This window comes from Lactuca serriola, chromosome 3 (genome assembly GCF_051521515.1).
Source record: "Lactuca serriola cultivar US96UC23 chromosome 3, Lser_US96UC23_V15, whole genome shotgun sequence".
Taxonomy (NCBI): Eukaryota; Viridiplantae; Streptophyta; class Magnoliopsida; order Asterales; family Asteraceae; genus Lactuca; species Lactuca serriola.
In genome coordinates, this window is record NC_136410.1 from 47,522,720 (window position 1) to 47,546,396 (window position 23,677).

The following is a 23,677-nucleotide window of genomic DNA, read 5'->3' on the forward strand; positions in this document are numbered from 1 at the left end:
CTAGGATCCTCCTGGAAGAAGGATCCTATTGTTAACTTTTGTCGTTTGGGGTCGGAGGTGAGCTTTGCCCCTGTCTTCGGGAGAGTTGAATATAGGATTGGATTGCCACAAAGGTTACGCGAGCCCTCCGTGAGGAGTTACCAGACATCATTGGGTGTGTCACCGATAGAGTGGTCACCAGGATCGAGAGGCGGGCCTCAGCTTTTCAGGCGGTTGATGAGGTGGTCGGGGTAATCCGAGAGCAGGAGATTGGTTTAGATAGCCAGCTCAGGAAGAGGAAGCGGACTTCTGGTTTGGCTCGATAATCTGGACAGTTGGACGCTGCAGTAGCTGGTTTCAGAGACCTGAGGGGTCGATATGGTTGTGCGAGGGATGAGGGGACTCAAGAGGATGTGCGCAACAAGTTTAAGTGCGGCAAGTGCAGATGGAAGGGTCACAAACGCCAAGAATGCACATTAGGAGTAGAGTTATGCCATCGTTGTCATCTACCTGGTCATGTCAGGGCAAATTGCCCCCGCTTAGTGGTTGGGGTAGCTCCGGTTTCATCACAGGTACTTCGGCAGGAAGGGGGATTCGAGGTTTCTTCAGATGAGGTCACAGATATGTATCTTTTGCTCTTTTAGGCTCTATCTTTATTTTATGTTTGTTATCTTGCATCGGTTTGGGTAAATGTACCTTCGGTTATTTCTCTGCTTATGTTTGGGTTATATCTACAAGTAATTTCATATGCCAATTGCATGTCAAGAATTATTAGTGGTTAGTGAAAGGTTGTTTTCCCTCTTGCGGGTTTGAAGTGTTCAGCGTTATCTTGGGTTGTGGCCGAGGATTGGTTCGGGGGTATTATGTGGAATGTCTGCAGTCAAGGTTCAACGGGGTGGTTATCCAGCATCGTCGGGGTTCGGTGAGTTCGGTCTTTGTGCTTAGGTTGGCCTTTGGAAGCTCCGAGGGAAATGGTCTATTGCTGAGGTTTTGGTCGGAATGTATTTTATTTGGAATTCAAGATTTGAGTGTGGTATCATTTCAAGGCATATGGGGTTATAAGTTTCATGAGGATTCGAGAAGTTTTCATCTGGTCTTTAGAGGTTGTGCGGTCTTTCGGGGGTTGGTTAGTGATGGGGCATTTGCATTGGTACACACCGATTATCAGCAGATCGGTCATTTGAAGGTAAGAAGGATTGGGAATCCTTCAATTCTCGCACACTGCGAGAAATTAGTCGAACCAAAGTGTAGCACTCGGTTCCTGGTATGTAAATGTTATTTGAGTATTTCCTTTCTTTTAGCCTTGGACTCGGTGAGTCATAGGTCCGACTCGCCGAGTGGATGCGGGACCCGGGACACGTTTAAGTTGGCGACTCGGCGAGTCCATATCCTGGACTCGGCGAGTCACAGCTGTTGGATGAAACCCTAAGTTTCAGGGGTTTGCACCCTATTTAAAGGACTTATCCGCCCAGGCCAGCCCCCATTCTCTCCCCAGAGCTCCCAACCCTCGTTCTAAGCTTGTTCCTTGAGAGTTTGAGGCTATTGTGTGTGTTCTTGAAGGTTTTGAGGAAAAAGGGGAAGTAGATCAAGAGGAAGGAAAGGAATCCAGGCATCTTTGCACTCTTTCAGCAGTTCCTTTGAGGTATAATCCGTTTTTCCCCTGTTTCTATGCTTATTACTTCATGTAAGTCATTCTTGAGCCAAACCCCAAGTTTATATGTGCAAATTACTTCGTAATAGGCTGATTGGCCCTTAGATCTAGGTAAGATTGAGCTCCAGGAGCTCAGATCTGTTAGCTTTATGGCCCCATGTTGCTTGTTCACCCTAGATCTACCCTTTTGAGGCATTTTGAGCCCTAAAATCCATATTGGTGAATATCCACACGTAAAGTTGGAAACTTTACGTGTGATTCGTGTCCTAGAAGTCCAGATCTGTGAATGGCATGGACTGGAATCGAGCAAATCTATGTATTTAGTGGATGCATGGCAACGACTCGGCAAGTCGTTCATATGACTCGGCGAGTCTGTTCGCGAGTCTCCGAGTTTGTCCCCTTTTCGTAGTGTCGAGTGAGCAGTGAGTCACGGGGTGTGACTCAGTGAGTCGGAAGCTAAACTCATCTATGGAGGTACTCGGCGAGTCAATGCCCTGACTCGGCGAGTTCAAGGCAATCTCTTTAGATCAAGAACAGACTCGGCGAGTTGTTCATACAACTCGGCGAGTCGCAGCATAAGTGATCTTCGGATGAAGATGGACTCGACGAGTTGTTCATACAATGCGGCGAGTCTTAGCATAAGTGTTCATCGGATGAAGATGAACTCGACGAGTTGTTCATACAACTCGGCGAGTAGGATGAAGGACTTGAATATTGGTTAAGAAGGTAAACCCGTCGAGTCGTCGCCTAACTCGACGGGTAGGATCGGGATTCAGGGCAGTCGTTTGGGTAGGGACTCGGCGAGTTGGAAACCAACTCGGCGAGTTGGGTCAACTGAAAGTTGACTCTGACTTTGACTTAGGGCGTGGTCAGGGGTAAAATGGTCATTTTACCCAAAGGTCAGTGAGCAGTGTTTGATTGAGTATGTTGTGGGAATTGCAGCCGGAGGATTTTCAGAGCAGCAGCAGCAGCAGTAGGCAGTCAGTTCCCGATCAGATCAGCAGCTACTTCGAGGTGAGTTACCTTCCAGTAGCGGTGGGTCTAAGGCCACAACGCCGACCCACCAGTAGGAGACATATGATAAATGATTGTCTTTGTGATATCATCTAGGTTTACTACTACCTGATATGTTATATGCTAGCATGATATGTTGTATGTGATAGTAGTCGAGTTCGGTTGTTAGGACCGAAGGGTAGTCAGACACCCCAGATACGTCTGACAGTATATGATGATATGTTTGCATGCTGGCCTGTTATGTTATATGCGATAGAGGTAGTATGAGGGGACCAGTCCCTGTGGTCGGTTGTTAGGACCGACGGGTAGTCAGCATCCCAGAATGGCTTGACATGGGTAGTCAGCACCCCAGAATGGCTTGACACGGGTAGGATGGCACACCAGAACGGCCGTACCGGGTAGTCAGGCACCCCAGAATAGCCTGACAGTGTGTATGTTACGTGTTTGTATGGTATGTGGTACGATGGGGGAACTCACTAAGCTTTGTGCTTACAGTTTTCAGTTTTGGTTTTAGGTACCTCCTCAGCTAGGGGAAAGGAGCCGGCGCGATAGCAGCATGTCACACACACACTCTCCGGTTTCCGCATTTACGAGCTTCACTGGGATTTTTACTCTGATATTTTGATTGAATGTATGAATTGGCTTTTAGACATGGTTCACTTTGTGTTATGAATTGATCAGACAATGTTTTTAGTTATTAATATTTTCTAAAGTAATGTTTTAAAACAAAATTTTTGGTCGTGAAAATTTGGTCGTTACACAAAGTGAGGAGAATCATTCAAATATTCAGGATCACAATTGAATATGAATATCTTTGTATGTATGCCTGGGTGCCACCAACTGTATTGTATTGTATTGTCTTGTATGAAAACTCTTGTAAGAAATCCCTAGATATCACCAGTAGTTATGTATAGTAATGTACTTGTATAAAAACCTTTGTATGAAATCCTTGGATACCACTAGTAGTGTATAAAATTTTTTTGTATGAAAACCCTGGCTACCACCAGTAATGTATAGTATTGTTTTGTATGAAAACCCTGAATTGAAATCATGTGTTTGTATTCCCGGTAATCCTCCAGTTTTATTGTATGGTAGTTCTATTAATTAAAATAAAACTATTTGAAGAATTGAAATCCCGTAAAAAAATGGTTAGTTTATATTGTTGTGAGTTTGGTATTACCATGCTTGATATGACCTAGTGACCTCTACAACGTTCTTAGGGTGTTGGATGTTATGACATTTGTCACCCCAGGCATGCCTTCCTAACTGTAGCTAGCAGTTTAGGTGTGGGATTGTCAGTCCCGTATAGATCCATACACAAATCTCACGCTCTCCCTCCAGGAGACTCTGGTTATACAGTATAGGATTTAGTTCCGTACCCTGGAGGATACAATTTGAAGTAGTGCCTCACAACCCTGTATTAACTAGTTTAAGACTAGTGTTGTAGTGTTCTCTTGTACTTGAAAATGTATATATAACCTTGTAGTAATGTACTTTGTAATGTAAAATAATTATACTTAAATAATTATTTAGTAATACATCCCTTATACCTGGGAAATTGTATTGTGTTCCATAAACTATATCTACCATAGTTTATTTGTTTGTTTCTGAAATGTTCTTGAACTAGTAAAACATCGTAATGTATCCCGAACTATACCTATTAAAGTTCGTATGTATGTTCTTGTTCGTGTATTGAAAACTTTTGCAATTTAGATGTATGTAGGAAAAACACCCTTATGCTCGACATGGTACAAAAGGGTTAAAAATATCTAAATATTTTATGGGAAATGTAGTGAAATCTCTGTTTGAATCAATTGCAAAGGATTTGAAAATGTTGTAAACATTTGTATAAAAACATAGAAATCCTTGTGTTTTACTTTTATCCCCCCTAAAAACATTGAAAACAGTAAAATGTAGGGGGTATGAACTCACAGTTAGTATGTGCTTGTAGCTGGATAGTGGACTGAAAAGATGAACCTCGAGTTGGCGTACGCGGAACTAATGGTATCCTAATAATATTTAAACACATGATTGTATTTAAATTAGAGAAACCATTAATTAAAGTGTTAGAAAACACTTGTTTTTGTGCTAGGAATAGTTAAGGGTTTTCGGTTCCAAGGAGTTTTCGACCGAAACCGGTTCACGGCCGAATACAGTGTTTGGTCCTGGGCGTTTTTGGTCCCTTGAAGACATGAATGCTAGTTCTTGGTGTTCTTGAGGAAAAATATGAAGATTCATAGGATTGATCTTGAAGGTATGAATGATCTTGGATGATACTTGAGAGAGAAATGAGAGTGTTTTCAGGTGAAATGAGTGAGAAATGATCAAGTTTTCAAGGAAAAACCTTTATATTGGTTGGGTTTTCGGCCGGAAAGGAGTGCTCGGCCGGAATTTGTTTTCGGTCCGAGGGTTTTCGGCCGAAAACGAGCCGCTGAACGAGTTTTGGTGTTTTTGAGGGAAAAATCTTGATTTTTCGAGTGATATTGGTTCTAAAAACTTATATAAACTTAATATATATATATTTTAGATTATTTTCTAACCCTCGCGAACTTAACATAATAATAAAAGCTAAATTTTTTTTATCGAGTTTGACTTTTATTGACTGGAAAAGTATCGGGTTTTCACACAAAGGCCTTGAAACACGTGAAGCATGACAAAGTGCAAAATATGCTCAGTATGATGGATACCGAGCTTGTTCCAATTTAAGGGGAAAAAATTGACACTAAACTGGATAGTAATAATAATAATGAAGAAAATTGCTATATAGTTTTTACTGGACAACCCTTAAAAGCTTGGAAGGGTAGGATTGCTTGGAAGGATAGAAAAGTGAGGGAATGATAGAAAAGTGATTTCTCTCTTCTAGGAAGGATAACTTTATGGAAGGTTAGAAAAGTTTTCTCTTTAATCGGTATCTTTTATTATTAAAAACTTGTACAGTACAATTGTTTAAAGATTTCCTGGGTACAACTCTTTAAGCTTTTTTCCTAATTGTCTGTTAGAAAAGCAAGTGGATATTGTCTTTGTTTGTTATTTTATTAGTAGAATAGGTAGACATGTATCTATTTTTAAGGGATGTGTATTGATCTCCCTTAGATTACTTTTATTATTATATTACTCAAATTAGGCTATAAATATGTGTGGTGGTCAACCACTTCTTGTAATCCTATTGTAACCCGTTTATTTCTTTTTCAATAAAAGACTCAGCTTTAAGCTTGTAAAAGACTTTTATCTCTTTTATTTCTTTTTCAATAAAAGACTCAGCTTTAAGCTTGTAAAATACTTTTATCTCTTTTATTTCTTATGTCTCTTTGCATTTTTTCTGGCTCACACGTTTGAACAATATTTATCTTTAATATTGCATACCAATTAAATCTTTATTTCCCAATAGATGCATCCTTGAAGGATGTGATTCTTTCGATGCTGACGTGCTTGACAGGAAAAGTGAGAAAAAGAAAATGGAAGATGTAGAAAGTGGTTTGGGTATGTCCTGAAGTTTTTCCCAAAGACTTACTCGGTTTTGTACTAGTGAACAAATATGAATTTTGAATTAACTATATATAAGGTAGAACTCCCATTGCTCGAGCACCTAACTAACTTGACCCTACCGAAATGCAAGAACTTATGTATTAACTTCAAGAACTCCTTAACAAAGGGTTCATTTCTCCTATGTTTCCATGGTCAGCTAAGGTCCCAATTGGGCCAAGACTATGACTCTGATACCGTATGAATGAACCAAAAATCCATAAAGAAATATAACATTTGATAATGAGTATTAACCCTAAACTTATATACATAGAGATTACCTAATTAGGTAGCTAGATAAAAGTCACATCAAGAACCATTAAAGCCCTATCATGCTACTATCTTAAACACTTATTTGAACAGTTAAATTCATGGAATCCATGATTACAATGTGGAAAGGAGAAAACTAAAGCAAGTAATGAAGGGGATGAATAGAAGTGTCCACAATTAATTTTACATCATACATAATCACATGCTTTCTATCTAGCATACAATAGTGTTATCATATATTCCTCTTGTGATGAAACGGACACAACTTCAGGGTAACTGTCTTCACTGAAAAAAGCTGGTTTTTTAGGTGGAGGCAGTGTACTCTCACTAATCAACATCAAAACAACTGATAACATAGTGGGCCTATCTTCGGCATGATGTTGCACGCACAATAACCCAACATGTATTGATCGTAAGACTTCAGGGACCACACATGAGTTGCGTAAAGATGCACACATGACTTCAATGGACTTGTCTTCTCTATAGAGTCTCCATGCCTTTATGGAACCGAACTTATATAAGTTTGCTAAAGGGTGATGTTAAAGAAAACACTAGTTTTTGCTCCAGATGGTGAGGAATAATTTACCAATTTAACTTACATGTCCAAGAAGATTATCACTATGACCTTCATGAGAGAACCCTCTGTTTTTCTTTCCACACACTATCTCCAACATAATTACACCAAAGCTAAATACATCTGACTTTATTGAGAAACGTCCATGTATTGCATACTCGGGAGGAATGTAACCACTGTAACCAAGTTGAACTATTAAACATATAGGAAACAAAGTATTGTGTTTGTTTGTATTTTTTCTTTTTTTGGGGGCAAGACATGGTGCAAAAATCTATGGAGCCATGTTTAAAAATTCTTACTATGTTCCAACCACCTTCTTTGTTCTAGCCATGCCATCCTGTCCAACAAACTTTCGAGCAAGGCCAAAGTCAGATATTTTTGGATTCATTTCGCTGTCCAACAAGATATTAGCTGCCTTGAGATCTCTATGGATAATTTGGAGGCGGGAGTCTTGATGTAGATAAAGAATACCTCGAGCTATACCATGGATAATGCCAAAACGTTGAGGCCAATCAAGCATTGAACTTCTAATTTCATCTGCTCAATATAAATTATTTAGCACATGCATGTCCAACAAACCTGATATCGTTGTTACAAGTATGAAGTGAGAAGTATAGAGAATCAAACCAAATAGAAATGAGTCCAAGCTTTGGTTATCCATGTATTCATAAATCAAAATTTTTTCATTTCCATGAATGCAGTATCCAAGGAGCTTCACAAGATTGCGATGTTGAAGTTTGGCAATACAAATGACCTCATTCTTGAATTCATCAAGCCCCTGGTTGGATGTTTTTGAGAGTTGCTTAACAGCTATTACTTGTCCGTTTTTCAATAAACCCTAAAAGAAACAAGGTTGGAATTCAAGATCCTGATATTATTGTAGATTTTATATCAAGATTCCATTCTTGATACTAATGCATATTACATATTATTCGAAAGCATCAATGAGTTACCTTGTAAACTGGACCAAAACCACCTTCTCCAATCTTGTTGTCAATGTTGAAGTCATCGGTAGCCATAGAGATTTCATGCATGCTAAAAGAAGGTAACTCGTCAAGGTTTTCGCTCTGAAGGCTGGAATGATCCTTATGAGCGTTATGTGTACGGTTTCCTACAATATCATAAAATCATTTCCAAGTTCTCTTCATTTCACGAATCTGCCAAAAATCATACTCATACAAAGTTGTAATTGGCAAGGTTTCATTTCTAGAAACATAAAAAATGACTTGTGTTACCTCGTCCTTTCTTTTGGCGCCTTTTCCTTTTCTTTTTAAAGGCATACACTATTGTAGATAGAAGCAGTACAGTTGACAAAACTGACAACACCAAAGTAAGTATTCTCTTCTTCTTGTTAAATCTTGATTGGCCTTTCGTTAATGAATACAATAATTAGTTTGTTTGCAATCAAAAAACAATCGGTTGAAGCATTCAAAACCAAATACATTCAGACATGTAGCATATGACTATGATAAACAGTGTATTTTTTTTTATGATCAGAAGATCACATGAAAATCCACAAAAGTTGACGAACATGAACCATTCTAGTTGTATTCTCTCTCTCTCTCTCTCTCTATATATATATATATATATATATATATATATATATATATATATATATATATATATATATATCACAAAAATACTTTACCGTATAAATGGCACAAAACTGGTTGATTCATACGATGGTAGATGACACATATTATTATTTTCTTCATTATCTTTCCGGAAATATGGGAAAGTTTGGTCAACGATATCCAACTTTTTCCGTTTTCTAAGAAATCTCATTTAAATCTTTATCCTATGTATGCAGTTTAGACAATAGAAGATATAACTAGAAATAATAAAGATACATAAATGTTAATATCCATAGTTGATGAACTACTTTTACTATTAATGTTAGATGACAAGTTTCTAGGTTTCTATTACTATAAAGTTCATGTCTGTTTGTTTAAGTTAATTGAACAAAAAAACCAACATGAATGGATAAAAAAACATATTTTCTTTTTCATATTTGTTCATTTAACAACTTATCTTTTTTATGTTTTTTTGTTAATGTTGGCGAACAACACAAATAAACGAATATAGATGAATAAACACAATTGAACATATATAAACATAAACAAAATATAATATAGTAAAGTAATAAAAAACAATTAAACATTTATGAACATAAATAAATTTAAACAAATGAAATAAACAAACAACATAAACAAATGTTCAACAACATAAATAAACAAATAAGATCATTGTTCAATTTCATTCCTTTAATAAACGGTAATTTGTGTTCATATTCGTTTTTTTATTTAATAAATGCATCCCTAGGTTTATGCACACTATGTACTTTCACTACTTACGCTAATTTAAGTGAAACATTCAAGGTGCTCAAGTCATTTGGCTGTTAATATAAATCAAATTGTGTATACCTGATAACTCGGTGGTTGCCATTCTTATATAAAGATGTTGATTTTCATCATACTGTCTCATGTCCATTAGTTCGCCAAACCATAGCAAACATCCACTTCCTCCGTTTCTGATATCTAAATTTGCATAAGCTGTACAAGAGCAATTCTTCATGCAAGCCATCTCACATTCTCCAAGGGACATGCTCAGGTTGTACCATGAACGTCTTGTGTCTGGAAACTTCACACCTGAAATTTTCTGGAAGCCATGATCCCCACCAATCCCACAATCCAAAGGCTTTTTACGTTGACACCCACTCGACCAATCTCCTGCATTCCATTCTTCAGGGACTTTTACTTCAAAACCTTCCATACAACTGCAAGGGGGAGATCTAATGTGAGCACAGATCCCATAAGGACCACATGGTCCATAACGACTACAACTATCAACTACTATATTCTGATACGTGACCCATTCCTGTGTTCGCTCGATCCAATTCAAGTGCAGTATGATGCCATCCCACATCACGATTATCCTTTGAATAACTGAACTCTTAAGTTTATATCTATAATACAATTCGTTCTGGTTGACAACAAACTCTACGGAATAAATTGGATTCGTGTTTTCGATAGGAAGGCCGCGGAACCCAAGACCATTCCATGGTCCAAGCCTGGAGTGTTCAACAGAACCTTTTCGCTCAAATATTTGTGGATAGCCATTTATGTCTAACCAGTATTTATACACACCAATAGAAGGATCATCAGGGCTCTGCCATGATGTTAAATACCTCTCTCTTTCTTTTACCAAATCCTTCCCTAGTTTCATTCCTGGTAGCAACGTGTTACCAGGATAGTCGAAGCTTTGCCAGATGGGATTTTCTTTGGTGCTATTTTCATCCCACACCACAAGATTTCCGCTGTCCAGAAGCTGTGCCACGGGATTAATTACATTGACAGATGCCACCGAATCGGATTACCAGATCACGGTATTAGTATAATTATCACCACTAAGAATCAGCAGAGTTCCTTCTCTACTGAGTTCGAACACGGCAGATGCAATGCTGATTGGCGTTTCCCTGTTAGCAACCCACACGATCGTACAAGTTGAGATCTTCTTGTACCATATCCCGAGGTAACGATTTTTGGACTTTCTGGGGCTAAAAAACCCCAGCTCATACGTCTCACCATCTGAAACAATGGTGCTGCCATCTTTGATTGGTTGATTTGCAGATATTGTATCTACTGCTGCAGAACATGACAAGAAAAAGAATATGGTACCGGATAATAAGACAAGGGTAGGATATACCTCCATTAATTGATGTGTGTTGAAAATGGTGGGTGTGGGAGACTTAGATGTGTAGATTGTGAAATTCTTGCACGTTAATATTTGAATTTAGCGAGTATACTGGTATGCATCAGATTATACATTCTAGCTAATGGTCATATGTATCTAAGAGAGGAACTTGATTCCCATGTTGACTAGCACATGATGACTTGAAATATGAGTACTCCTGTAAAAAAATCAATTTCAAGACTATTTGACTTTAATTGAAAGGACGTCTATTCTCATTTGTCCGATATGCTTATTATAAAATTTACCACTAAATATGTCATATAGTTTTAATATGTAAAATGCTTTAATTTTATTAATATAGATCATGGACCAATCATGCTATTAAATATTTGGGTATTTCTAAATCACTAATGCAATTCTAAGTCAACGACTAATCATGATGATATAATAAGGTTTATGAAATGATGAGTCTTTATTTTATTTTTTCATAATAAATAAATGGTTTGTTTTTGTATGATGATGATCGATGGTTCACTAGATTTTGTTTCAGTTTCTTTATAATAAATAATGATGGTGTGCCATGCCCGTTACTTTAATGCATCTCCATTCTCCAATAAATGTTACGACTTAAAACTATGGTTACATCATATTTCCACCAATTTTAACCAATAATTAAGTGAGAAATTAAATATCTTTATAATTTTGTTCCTACAAATCTTCCTACCAAATTAAATCAAGACATATGTTATATTAGTATACTAAAATTTTATTAAATGGACATTAAATGTTACACATGTCACTATTTAATTAGGTAGGAGGATTTATAGGAACAAAAAATAAAAGAATATTTAATTAATCATTCTTAAATGATTAACTTCACTGAATGGCTTTTTTATAAATTTAACTAATTATAATTTAGTCTCGCTTATTTAAAATATATACAAAACCCATCATTAAATCGGTATAATTATAAAAATAAAAAGAATTGAACACATTATATAATCGTTATAAATTTTATAAATGAAATATTATTAAATAAATGATAGAATTAAATAATTAGTAAAAGAAATAAAAATATTAAAATTAAATATAATAAAGAAGGTAAATTAAAATATGATTTAGGGAGAAGAAGTTAGAGCATATGTGAGTTTTTTCATAGCTTTTTCATTTTCAAAAACTTGTCTTCCTATTGTGGAAGCCTTTCAACCCAGCTTTTTACTAATCTTGTTAATTAACAAGCTCTTCATTGAGCTTCTTCAACTATTACGGTGGACCTCATATATATTAAACCAAATATAATTAGCGAACTTATATTAAAAAGAAAAAATAATAGTATAAATAACTTAGATGTATCACATATAAAACCCTCTTCTATTCTATTATAGGTATATTTAAGCTTTGTTGTTTGGGGATGTGGCAATGACATGAAATAAATAAATAAATAAACTCTGCAAAAAAGCTCTTCTATTTCGGAACTCTTACATGTACAAAACATAAAAATAAATTGGTCACTCAACAAATTTTGGAACACTCAATCCATTATACCACCAACTCATACACTCCAGAAAGCTTCCTAATGTCTAATATAACATAAATATCGATGATTTTCTGTCATGCATGTCCAATGAAAGTCTAGCACTCAAACGAATTCAAAATGGAGAAATAAAACCAAGATCTCATGCATGGAGCTCAATACACCAACAAATATTGGATCTGGAACATATCTCTACCAAGGGACCTCAATGATCCACAAAGTTGCTAACTTTATGGAATCCATGCACTCAACTCAACCCAAACGAGGAGAAAAGTGGGTAGAAACCAAGATCTTGCATGATATAATAAGAATGTAAGATCTTAAGGACTTTTGAAAGTCCATAAATGGAACAAGATGATGATGGAGAGGTTTGCTAGCTGAAACAATGCGCCAATAACACCTTATTCTTATTTAAGGGGCTAAAATCACCACAAAGAGCTTACAATGTTAAAATGTAGGCTAGGGTTTCTTGTAGGGTGAAAGGGAGGTGATGGAGGCTGAGGGTGTGCAAAAACTAGCCCTCACTTCCCTTCAATAGAGGCACAAACCTCGAAATTATGGTTAAGCATTTAGGATGCCACCACGTCATGACCATAAGCTTCTCACGTTATGGCGCACAAAATTGATGAACATTTTATACAACTATGGCCACTTCTTGGTAACCTATGTCCCACGTCGTGGCATAGGGTTTTCTCCAAAAACCCCATCTTTGATCCCGTTAACTCTTTAGTTGATAAATTCTAGGAAACGGGTGTTACAACTCTCCCCACTTAAATTAGATTCCGCCCTCGAAAATTTCCCTTACAAATTACTCTTAAAAACCCTCTTAATCCTCTTGTGGGTTGTTCCAAGTCCATTTCCTTCTTACACGAGCGGACGTCACTTTGAATGCCCAAAACTGCAACTAAAATCACAAGGATTTCCAAAAAAACCAAATGTGTATGCCAAACCTGGGCGGAAACTCCCAAAGGTCAAAATCATGTCGGATGCAGCACTGGAACATGCAATATACAACCACTTCCTCAAAACCAAAAAGCCGAAACGACCCTTACCCAGAATTATGCAACCTTTCAAAGAACGAATACCAACACATCACAGACAAGGTCACTCTCATACATCAACCATGCTGACCAAAAACTCATAAATCTGATCCAACCAGATCTCCCCGAACTTACGACGTCCTACTGAAATTTGAAGAATTAAATCCACTACCAACAGTTGAGGCTGACAACCTCTCATACAGTTGTAAGGGGGAAATATAAACAAGCAACTGCTAACTTATCCCACACATCCACTTCGCTTTAAAATTCCTTCATCTAAACAAAACAACAGCGGGTTTGACCAGCCCGTCCAAAATTCAGAAATCATGATCAAAAGATCTTAATTACACACCTAACTTCTTGATAAGTCGTGACTAACCAACTTCTCTCTCGAGCGAAACCATGGTCAATAAAAAATATCATGTGACACAAAAGATCCCAAAAGAGCTCAGGTAATGAGTACCAAAACATCCAAAAGACTTATAATCACCCGCATCACTAGTAAATTAGCTCACACGAAACGTTATCAAAAATGAACTTGGATCCACAAGGAAGAAAACCAGTAATGAACTACCAATATACAACCATGACTTTTCAAATAAGTGATCCTACAACTGCCCGATCCAGTCTGTCGGTAATTGAGCAACCAGTGACAACACTATACTGCTCAAACACCAACCCATGTCACACGACTAAAAAACCAACAGACAAGCCTCCACTAGCCAACTTCCATCCTAACTCACTAAAGTGAAACCCATGACAGCGCATGAAATGTCATGATACCATCCAACCATTGGAATGAGAAGCTCACGGTTCCTCACCATTCTTGCCATCACCCAACCACAAACATGAAGAATCTCGACCAGCACCTAGTGGGCCTATCGACACACTACCATCATCCCACTGACCTGTAAGAACCAAGTCAATATCCTACTTAAAACTTTCCAAAACCACAAGAGCCATACCATTCTGCAACACACAACTCTTCCACAGTCCATACTGTCACCGACGCATCATCAGACGAAACATGACCGCACACAACCAGAAACAAGATAGATAGTTAAATGCTTGCTCCAACTTAAAAACACAACATTTCACACTCCCCAGGATAAAACACAACACTCCTCAAGTCGATTGTGTTCCTTCTTTAACATAACCTTACCCAAAGAATGAAGTACCAGTGAAATGAACGAAACGACAAACTTGAACCGCTAACCGACACATTCTTTTATCAAGGACATCAAGATCCCTCACCTTAATGAAGCTAAACAGATCCAACCAATGCACAAACAGACCAATAAAACATCCAAATAAGGCAAAAAATTCCAAAATTATCCATAATTGTTGTCAAAAACCTGATCGAATCAATCCAAATACCAACCCAGCCAATGAGACCTGCAAAAACCGAACTTTGTGTAGCCATGATTATACCTGAAAAACTGAACAATGTCGCTTCGATATCTGATCTTCAAATAACCAAGGACAGCTGCCAACTTAAACCCACTAGGAACAACAATTCTACAACCAAGAAATCAAGAGTACACCTACACGGAGACCAAGATATGTGTCTTACAAAACTTGATAAAGAGTTAACACATCAATTGCACCTTCAACCGGTACTGCACAGAAACACTCGATCAACTCCCAAATGCTGATGAGGAATGAAATGACTAATCGATCAAAAATGGACTAAAAATTAAACCAAATGATCACACACATACTGAACAAAGCCCACGCGAAAATACTCATACTAAATTCTGAGGATGATCGACAGATCTACAATTGTCTATCTCAACCAAAGATAACCAAACCATATCAGGGGCTAACCATACTTTCTATAACCGATGAAAATATTTTAGTAGCCCAACGTTCCTCCATCAAGATCCATGGAGCTTCCAAAAGGAACTACTGATGATAATAAGTTCCTTACACATCAGCTTCTTGTTTCAAGGACAACACATGCATCTTTGAAGACATAAACCTAACGACAACTTGCTTTGCACCCACGAGATGACCAAACCTTAAATTCTCCACGAACATGAAGGACTCTAGAGGATCCTTGAGAAACATAATGAGAAACTTCTTAATAATGAACACTCTAATGGTAGCCCACTTCTTTCCCCCATTCAGAAATAAACCCAAACCAAAATCTAACATACCTGAACCGCAGTTTCCTTTGACCCATTATGCTGAAACCATAAAAAAATAACAGGAAGATGAACCTTCAAGAAGAATACCTAGTTTTCCTCCACTTAGGGTTCTAAATATCATCGACTAACATCCGCAAACTACAAGTCTCATATCAGCTCACCTAGACACAAATTATCCTTGAATCTCGGAATGCATAACACAACACAAGATTATCCTTGAATAATAACCAGCCAATCATAAGAAAACTGTAACGCTTGGTCCAGGTATGAAATAAATTCATTTGTTTTCAAGTCGTGAGAGGAACTTGACGAGTTGGGAGGCTCAAACTCATCGTGTAGAGTTTTCCCCAATCGTGCATTTTAATGACCCAACTCTACGAGTCGGGGTGTCCCAACTCGATGAGTTGGAGCAAGAAGTGAAAACCCTAATTTTTCGGTGTTGCATCCTATATAAAGGACTTTACCTCCTTGGCTGGCATTCTTACCAGCCTCACTTGCCCAGAGAAAACCCTAGAATCGTTTTCCTTCTTGCATACTGAGTAGTATGAGCTTAAGAGTGTTTGTTGGTGGTTCTTGAAAGGAGTCTTGAAGAGTGAGGCACCTAGCTTAGGGGAGTGACTCTAGATCCAGAAGCTGTTCATCAGAGGCTACATCTTTTAGGTATATAGTCTTCACCTTGGCATGTAGTTTATTAGATCTCTTTTCTTGAAGTTTTATCTTGAATTTTGGGACTTTGGTTGAGTTATCCAAGTAGAAGAGGTTTCCAGGGGTTAATGGAGTACATCTGACCCTTACATGACCTGTTGCAGCTTAAAGTTGCAAAATTTAATGGCCTCCATGTCCTATTCATGCAATATGTCCATTATGTAGCCAAAAATAGACCTTAGAGGGTGTTTCTAGCATGCATAAACGTAAAGTTGGAAACTTTATGTGATTTGTCCATCTTGGGACATCAGATCTGTATTTTGAAATGTTGTAATGGAAGTTATGGGCTTCATGGGTCAAGACCCTCTTTAAAGAACTAGGGTTTGGGGTTTTAAGCCTTATGGTTGGTTCTTAAGGGTAAAGTTGGAAACTTTACCCTTCTAGACAACATTATGCAAGGAATCTGAGGTTTGGAAACCTTGGATTCAAGAAAAATCGCTTAATGAATTAAGTGGGTTGGCACACAGGAGAACTCGACGAGTTCGTAAGGGAACTCGGCGAGTTGGGTTGGGTTTGTCATGATTTTTCGGATAAAAGGGGAAACTCGATGAGTTCTAGGGGAACTCGACGAGCTGGATCACGATATCGCGATTCTTCCTTTAAAGGGAACTCGACGAGTTGAAGGATAACTCAACGAGTTGGGTCAACTCAGGGTGTTGACTTTGACGTTGACATTGACTAATGTTGACTCTTTGGAATTGATGTATTGTGTTGAATCTAAGGAGTTATTTATGTTTAGAGATTGAGTAGATTAGATACTCGTAGCTAGGGACTATTCAACTACTGTCAGTACTTGAGGCGAGTCTTCTTACCACACTCTTGGGTCGAAGGCACCAAGGTCGTCCCACAATTGATATAATATGTTTGTATTGAATGGGAAATGATATGTTATTTGATTTATGCATAGGTTTATGTGAATACCATGGGGGAGCCCATGGAACTTCTGAAGACCATGGGGGAGCCCATGACATAAGGATATAAGACCATGGGGGTAGCCCATGACGTTCCATTGAAGACCATGGAGGGTGTCCATGGCAATTTGTATGTATATATATGAGCATCACATTATGTGATTATATGTTTCGTGTGACTAGGAAACTCACTAAGCTTGTGCTTACAATTTATTTGTATGTTTAGGTACTTCTAGTGATAAGGGAAAAGGCCCGACTTGATAACGAGGCATGCATTCTCCAGTGTTTTCACATTTGGTCCGTTGTACTTTGAATTTTCAAAATAACATTGATATGTGTTGGGATTTTTATATTTACTATGGTTGATGTTATGAAAATAAAAGTATAATTTTTTTATGAAAATTGGGTTGTTACAAGTTGGTATCAGAGCCTTGGTTTGAGAGATTCAGACACACTTCTGGGTGTGTCAGAACTCAAACTGAGGATATGGTTACACTTACTTTTCAAAAAGAAACCAAAGTTTCGTTTCTTGAAAATGGTTTTCTAATAAAAGGGGAGAATGCAACGCACGTAATCGGCCGAGCTCAAGTATGTATTACCAATGGTTTAGTCATGTTATTATTATTATTATTATTATATATATATATATATATATATATATATATATATATATATATATATATATATATATATATATATGGATATATGCTTGTATGGATTATTTGCTAATTGTATGCTTTCAAAGTTGTACATGTTTAGGATTGCATAGTCCTAGAATGTGGGAGTCTGCCTTATTCTTGTTCCTTGTTTGGTTGTGGTTTAGGGTAGAAGCCTTATTTGACAGTCTATGTGATTCTCTTTGTGTATAACTTGCATGCATAGGGCAACCTGTTATTATTGATCTGGATTTCTGGTTTGGAAAGGGTTGAGAATCCTAGGGCAGTCTACGATCAGAGATGGTGCTGTGTTTATGAGTTATGATTTGTGATTGGGTGATTTAGGGATATCAGGTATGGCCTTGGAAAAGGTACATGTAGGTGTGGAAGGTAGTATTGGGCCCGTAGTACTGAAAGCACATGACCTGTACCCGAACCAATGACAGACTTGGTGGCTCTTAGAAAGATGGTGTGGAGAAATCCTTTTCAATTTCCATATATTGGTTATTTGTGACATTTTTAGTTGAGGATCGTGATGATCATGTGAGGTTCAGGATCAGGATCTGGATTAGGTGCATACTTCGGTGCAGAGGCCATGGATGAGAGGTTGTGCAATCTCATCGCAACCGAGGTTACTCGTGGCATCCTTAACGCTACTCCGGTGATTTTCACTACCGTCAAGGAGGGCATCATGGAGATCATCGAGGAGAGGCTCAGGTCCTTCCGAGCTGAGATTACTGCAGGCCAGATTGGGGCCCGAGCTCCCTCATTCAGGGAGTTCAAGGCGTGTGGAGCGCCTAATTTTTTCGGGGTCTGGGATCCCATCACTAGCCGACGCTCGGTGACAAACATGGAGAATTCCCAGCACACGCGTTCTTGCCCCCATGCGGCCAAGGTGTGGTTCACATCATGTGTGCTGAGGGATCAGGCACGAGACCAATGGGAGGAGGTGACCCATGATGTGGGATCAGCTGGGGTGGCTGAGATGGCATGGGAAGAGTTTGTGAGGAGGTTTGATCGGGAGTTTGCACCACCTATTGAGGTGCAGCGTTTGGTGAGAGAGTTCCTAGATTTACAGTAGACTACCGAGATTGTGGCAGAGATCACCGCCAAGTTTCGAGAGAAGGAACATTTGGTTCCGCAGTATGCTGCGGATGAGGAGATGAAGAAGACTAGGTATCATTCCATGTTGAGAGACAATATTCGTGAGTTGGCGAGTTTTTCGAGGTGCAAGACCATAAAAGAGATGGTGGAGAAGGCCCGGGAATGGGAGATTGAGTTGGAGCTCCGCACGAAGTGGAACCCGGAGCAGGTCCAGACAGCAGTAGGCCATGCCAAGAAGCCTAAGACCTCCGATCGTCCCAGTAGGGGGTAGTAGGGTCATGGCCGTTGTGCCAAGTGGGGTAAGCCGCACAGTGGAGCCTTTCGACCAGCGAGCTTAGGATGTTACGCTTGTGGCCAGTCGGGTCACATGAGCTAAGATTGCCCCAAGAAAGACTTGATTTGTTTCCACTGCAACTAGACCGGTCAAAATAAGGTCGATTGTCCGAGGTTGATTAGGGGAGGAGGAGCAGTGGCGGCGCCTGCGCCTGCCACAATGAGGATCACTGATAGCCGCCCCGTTAAGGCGGAGGCTCCTGCAGTGAAGAGGCACGTATTTCAGCTACTGAGGAGGCCAAGCAGCGCCAAACATCGTGACTGGTATGTGATTTCTTCTGGCTTGTTTATTTTATTGTTATGATTATGTTATTATGTTTTGTATAGGGACCTTTCTAGTTAATGCTTGTGCAATCTCATCGCAACCGAGGTTACTCGTGGCATCCTTAACGCTACTCTAGTGATTTTCGCTACCGTCAAGGAGGGCATCATGGAGATCATCGAGGAGAGGCTCATGTCCTTCCGAGCTGAGATTACCGCATGCCAGATTGGCGCTAGAGCTCCCTCATTCATGAAGTTCAAGGCGTGTGGAGCGCCTGAGTTTTTCGAGGTCCAGGATCCCATCACTAGTCGGCGCTCGGTGGCAGACATGGAGAATTCTCAGCACACACGTTCTTTCCCGATGCGTCCAAGGTGGGGTTCGCATCATGTGTGCTGAGGGATCGGCCACGAGACTGGTCGAAGGAAGTGACCCATGAGGTGGGATCTGCTGGGGTGGCTGAGATGGCATGGTAGGAGTTTGTGAGAAGGTTTGATTGGGAGTTTGCACCACCTATTGAGGTGCAGCGTTTGGTGAGAGAGTTCCTGGATTTACAGTAGACTACCGAGACTGTGGCGGAGATCACCGCCAAGTTTCGAGAGAGGGCACTTTTGGTTCCACAGTACGTTGTGGATGAGGAGATGAAGAAGACTAGGTATCATTCCATGTTGAGATATGATATGCGTGAGTTTGTGAGTTTTTTGAGGACGAAGACCATGAACGAGATGGTGGAGAAGGCCCGGTAATGTGAGATTGAGTTGGAGCTCCACACGAAGCGGAAGCCGGAGCAGGTCCATGCAGCAGTAGGCCAGGCCAAGAAGCCTAAGACCTCCTGATCCTCCCAGTAGGGGGTTGTAGGGTCATGGCCGTTGTGCCAAGTACGGTAAGCCACACAGTGGAGCCTGTCGACCAGCGAGCTCAGAATGTTACGATTGTGGCCAGTCTGGTCACATGAGTCGAGATTGCCCCAAGAAAGACTTGATTTGTTTCCACTGCAACTAGACCGGTCAAAAGAAGGTCGACTGTCAATGCAGAGGCTCCTGCGGTGAAGAGGCGCATATTTCAGCTACCGAGCAGGCCCAAGCAACACCAAACATCGTGACTTGTATGTGATTTCTTCTGGCTTGTTTATTTTATTGTTATGCTTATGTTATTATGCTTTTGTATAGGGACCTTTCTAGTTAATGGTTTGTCATCCAATGTTCTCTTTGATTCAAGGGCTACCCGATCATTCGTATCCCTTACGCTCAGCAGGAAGTTTTGAGATGCTCAGGGGACCTTAGATTCCCCACTTGAGGTGGAGATTGCGGATGATCGCACCGTGAGTGTTGCGAGGGTTTATTGGAGGAGCGTTCTGAATGTGTTCGGGGAGAGGTTTCCTGTCGATTTGGTTTTGATACCGTTGCGAGGGCTGAAGATGATCATCGAAATGGATTGGTTGGGGCCCAATAGGGCCATGATAGACTGTGAGCATCAGTTAGTGAGGTTTCGTACCCCAAGTAGGGGAGAACTGATTATTCATGGGGAGAGAGCCTCGCATGGGCCGACCCTCTGTTCGGCTGCAAGGGCTAGGAGACTTCTCCAGCAGGGGTGTTCGGGATATTTAGCTTATGTTTATGATATGAGAATTGAGGCCGCATCAGATTTGAGTGGTGTACCGGTTGTTTGAGATTTTCAGGATGTATTTCTTGAGGAATTTCTTAGGGTGCCTCCAAAGAGGCAAGTGGAGTTTCGTATTGAATTGGTGTCAGGTGCAGCTCTGATAGCCAAGGCACCATACCGCCTAGGTCCACCGGAGATGCAGGAGTTGTTTATGCAGCTTCAGGAGCTACTAGAGAGAGGGTTCATTCGTTTGAGCAGTTCCCCGTAGGGAGCACCGCTCATGTTTGTGAAAAAGAAGGATGGGTTACACAGGATGTTTATTGATTATAAGGAGCAGAACAAGCTAATAGTGAAGAACCGTTATCCGATACGAGGATTGATGATTTGTTCGATCAACTTCAAGTTGCATCTTGGTTCTCCAAAATCGATCTTCGGTCAGCATATCATCAGTTGAGGATTAGGGAAAATGATATACCGAAGACAGCTTTTAGGACTCGCTATGGTCATTATGAGTTCGTGGTGATGCCATTCGGGCTCACCAATGCTCCGACAGCGTTCATGGATCTCATGAACCGGGTTTGTAGACCGATGTTGGATCGGTCTATGATTGGCATCTGGATGATATCGTGGTCTATTCCAAGACTAAGAAGTAGCACGAGCAGCATTTAAGGGAGGTATTGGAGACCTTGAGGATGGAGAGGTTGTATGTCAAATTCTCCAAATGTGATTTTTGGTTACGGGTGGTGCAGTTTTTCAGACACATCATTAGTCAGGAGGGTATTTTGGTTGATCCAGCGAAAATTGAGGCGGTGATGCATTGGGAGGTTCCGAAGAACGCATCTGAGATCTGGAGTTTCTTGGGTCTTGTAGGGTACTACCGGAGATTTATTCAGGATTTCTCCAAAATCGTTGTAGGGTAGACCCAGTTGACCAAGAAGAATATGACTTTTCAATGGGGCCTAGATCAACAATTGGCCTTCGAGACCCTGGGACAGAGATTATGCGAGACCCTGATTCTAGCGCTGCCTGAGGGTCTAGATGATTTAGTAGTGTGTTGTGATGCGTCTATTTTGGGATTAGGGGTTGTATTGATGCAGAGGGGGCATGTGATCGTGTATGCTTCAAGGCAATTAAAGCCTCGTGAGGCAAGCTACCCCACTCATGACTTGGAATTAGGAGCGGTGGTGTTTGCCCTCAAAATATGGAGGCATTACTTATGCGGGGTTCGATGCACCATTTTCGCAGAACCTGAATATGCGGCAAAGGAGATGGTTGGATGTACTGAAAGATTAGGATTGCGAGATTTTGTATCACCCCGGGAAGCCCAATGTGGTGGCCGATGCCTTGAGCCGTATGGGGGCGAGTGCTCCAATCCGAGATGTTTTCTTGAGGATGACAGTGATTTCCACTCTATTTGATATGATCAATGAGGCTCGGGTTGAAGGACTGAAGAAGGAGAACTGGAAGGTGGAGTGGATTCGAGGGCAAATTTCACTTTTTGTGCGAGACGACCGAGGTCTATTGACCCAGTGTGGTAGAGTTTGGGTACCGGTTTTCAGGGGTTTGAGGCAAAGGATATTAGAGGCGGCGCATAAATCCAAGTTTTATATCCATCTAGGGGCCACGAAGATGTATAAAGACTTGAGATTGAATTATTGGTGGACCTGCATGAAGCTAGAGATTGCATGGTTTGTTGAGTGGTGTTTGACCTACAAGACAGTCAAAGTCGAGTATCAGAGGCCTCACGGCAAGATGCAGCCGCTACCTATCCCTATGTGGAAATGGAAAGAGATTTCTATGGATTTTATAATGAAGTTACCTAGGACGACATGGGGTGTCGACTCCATTTGGGTTATTGTGGACAGGTTTACCAAGAGTGATCATTTTATTCTGATCTCCGAGAGTATTTCCGCTGAGAAGTTAGCAAATATTTATGTGCGGGAAGTGGTGGTTAGGCACGGGGTGCCAGTGTCAGTAGTTTCGAACCGCGATGTTCGTTTCACCTCCAGTTTTTGGAGGAACTTCCAAGAGGAGTTGGGAACTTAGTTGCATTTTAGCACTGCTTATCACCTCCTGTCTGATGGTCAGAGTGAGTGGACGATTCAGACACTCGAGGATATGCTTCAGGCATGTGTATTGGATTTCAGAGGGAGTTGGGATACTTACCTTCCACTAACAGAGTTCTCTTATAACAATAGTTATCATGCTAGTATTGACCGACCCCTGTTTGAGGCGCTTTATGGTCAGAGGTACAAGACTCCAATTTGCTAGGGGGAGGTCGGACATCAAGTTATGGGGAGTACTAAAGACGACCGAGATGGTTCAGCGGGTTCACGACCGGCTTCTGCCAACACAAAGCAAGCAAAAGAACTATGCAGATAGGCACAGATCCGACCTAGATTTTCAGGTCGGGGATATGGTACTCCTGAAGGTGTCACCCTAGAAGGGTGTTATCTGGTTCAAGAGGCGGGGCAAGTTGGGCCCAAGGTTTATTGGCCCATTTTGGATTAACGCCAGGGTGTGCAAGGTTGTGTATCAGTTGGACTTGCTTGACAAGTTTAGGAAGATCCACAATACATTTCACGTTTCGCAGTTGCAGAAGTGTGTGGCTGACGGGTCGATGGTGGTATCACTTGATGATATTCATATTGATGAGGGCTTGAATTATATGGAAAAGCCA

General features: G+C 40.2%; 1 protein-coding gene across 1 annotated transcript; it reads right to left on the reverse strand.

Annotated features, from left to right (window-relative positions):
* Positions 1-6,425: 6,425 nt before the first annotated feature.
* On the reverse strand, positions 6,426-10,850 carry LOC145092171 (G-type lectin S-receptor-like serine/threonine-protein kinase At4g27290). Its single transcript, XM_079030082.1, has 7 exons — positions 9,434-10,850; positions 8,246-8,377; positions 7,964-8,121; positions 7,638-7,848; positions 7,310-7,547; positions 7,036-7,186; positions 6,426-6,933 (listed from the first exon to the last, which is right to left on the reverse strand). Exons 1-7 carry the CDS (start codon positions 10,233-10,235, stop codon positions 6,646-6,648), a joined length of 1,980 nt encoding a protein of 659 aa, XP_078886208.1. The 5' UTR covers positions 10,236-10,850; the 3' UTR covers positions 6,426-6,645.
* Between the last annotated feature and the right edge of the window lie 12,827 nt (positions 10,851-23,677).

Bases quoted from the DNA above. Each gene is read 5' to 3' on its own strand.
- LOC145092171 (XM_079030082.1), bottom strand. From the start codon at position 10,235: ATGAAACTAGGGAAGGATTTGGTAAAAGAAAGAGAGAGGTATTTAACA. The intron at 7,548-7,637 runs GTTTGATTCTCT...TATATTGAGCAG, and splicing joins CTTGGACTCATTTCTATTTG to ATGAAATTAGAAGTTCAATG. The intron at 7,187-7,309 runs GTAAGAATTTTT...ACTTGGTTACAG, and splicing joins AAGAAGGTGGTTGGAACATA to TGGTTACATTCCTCCCGAGT.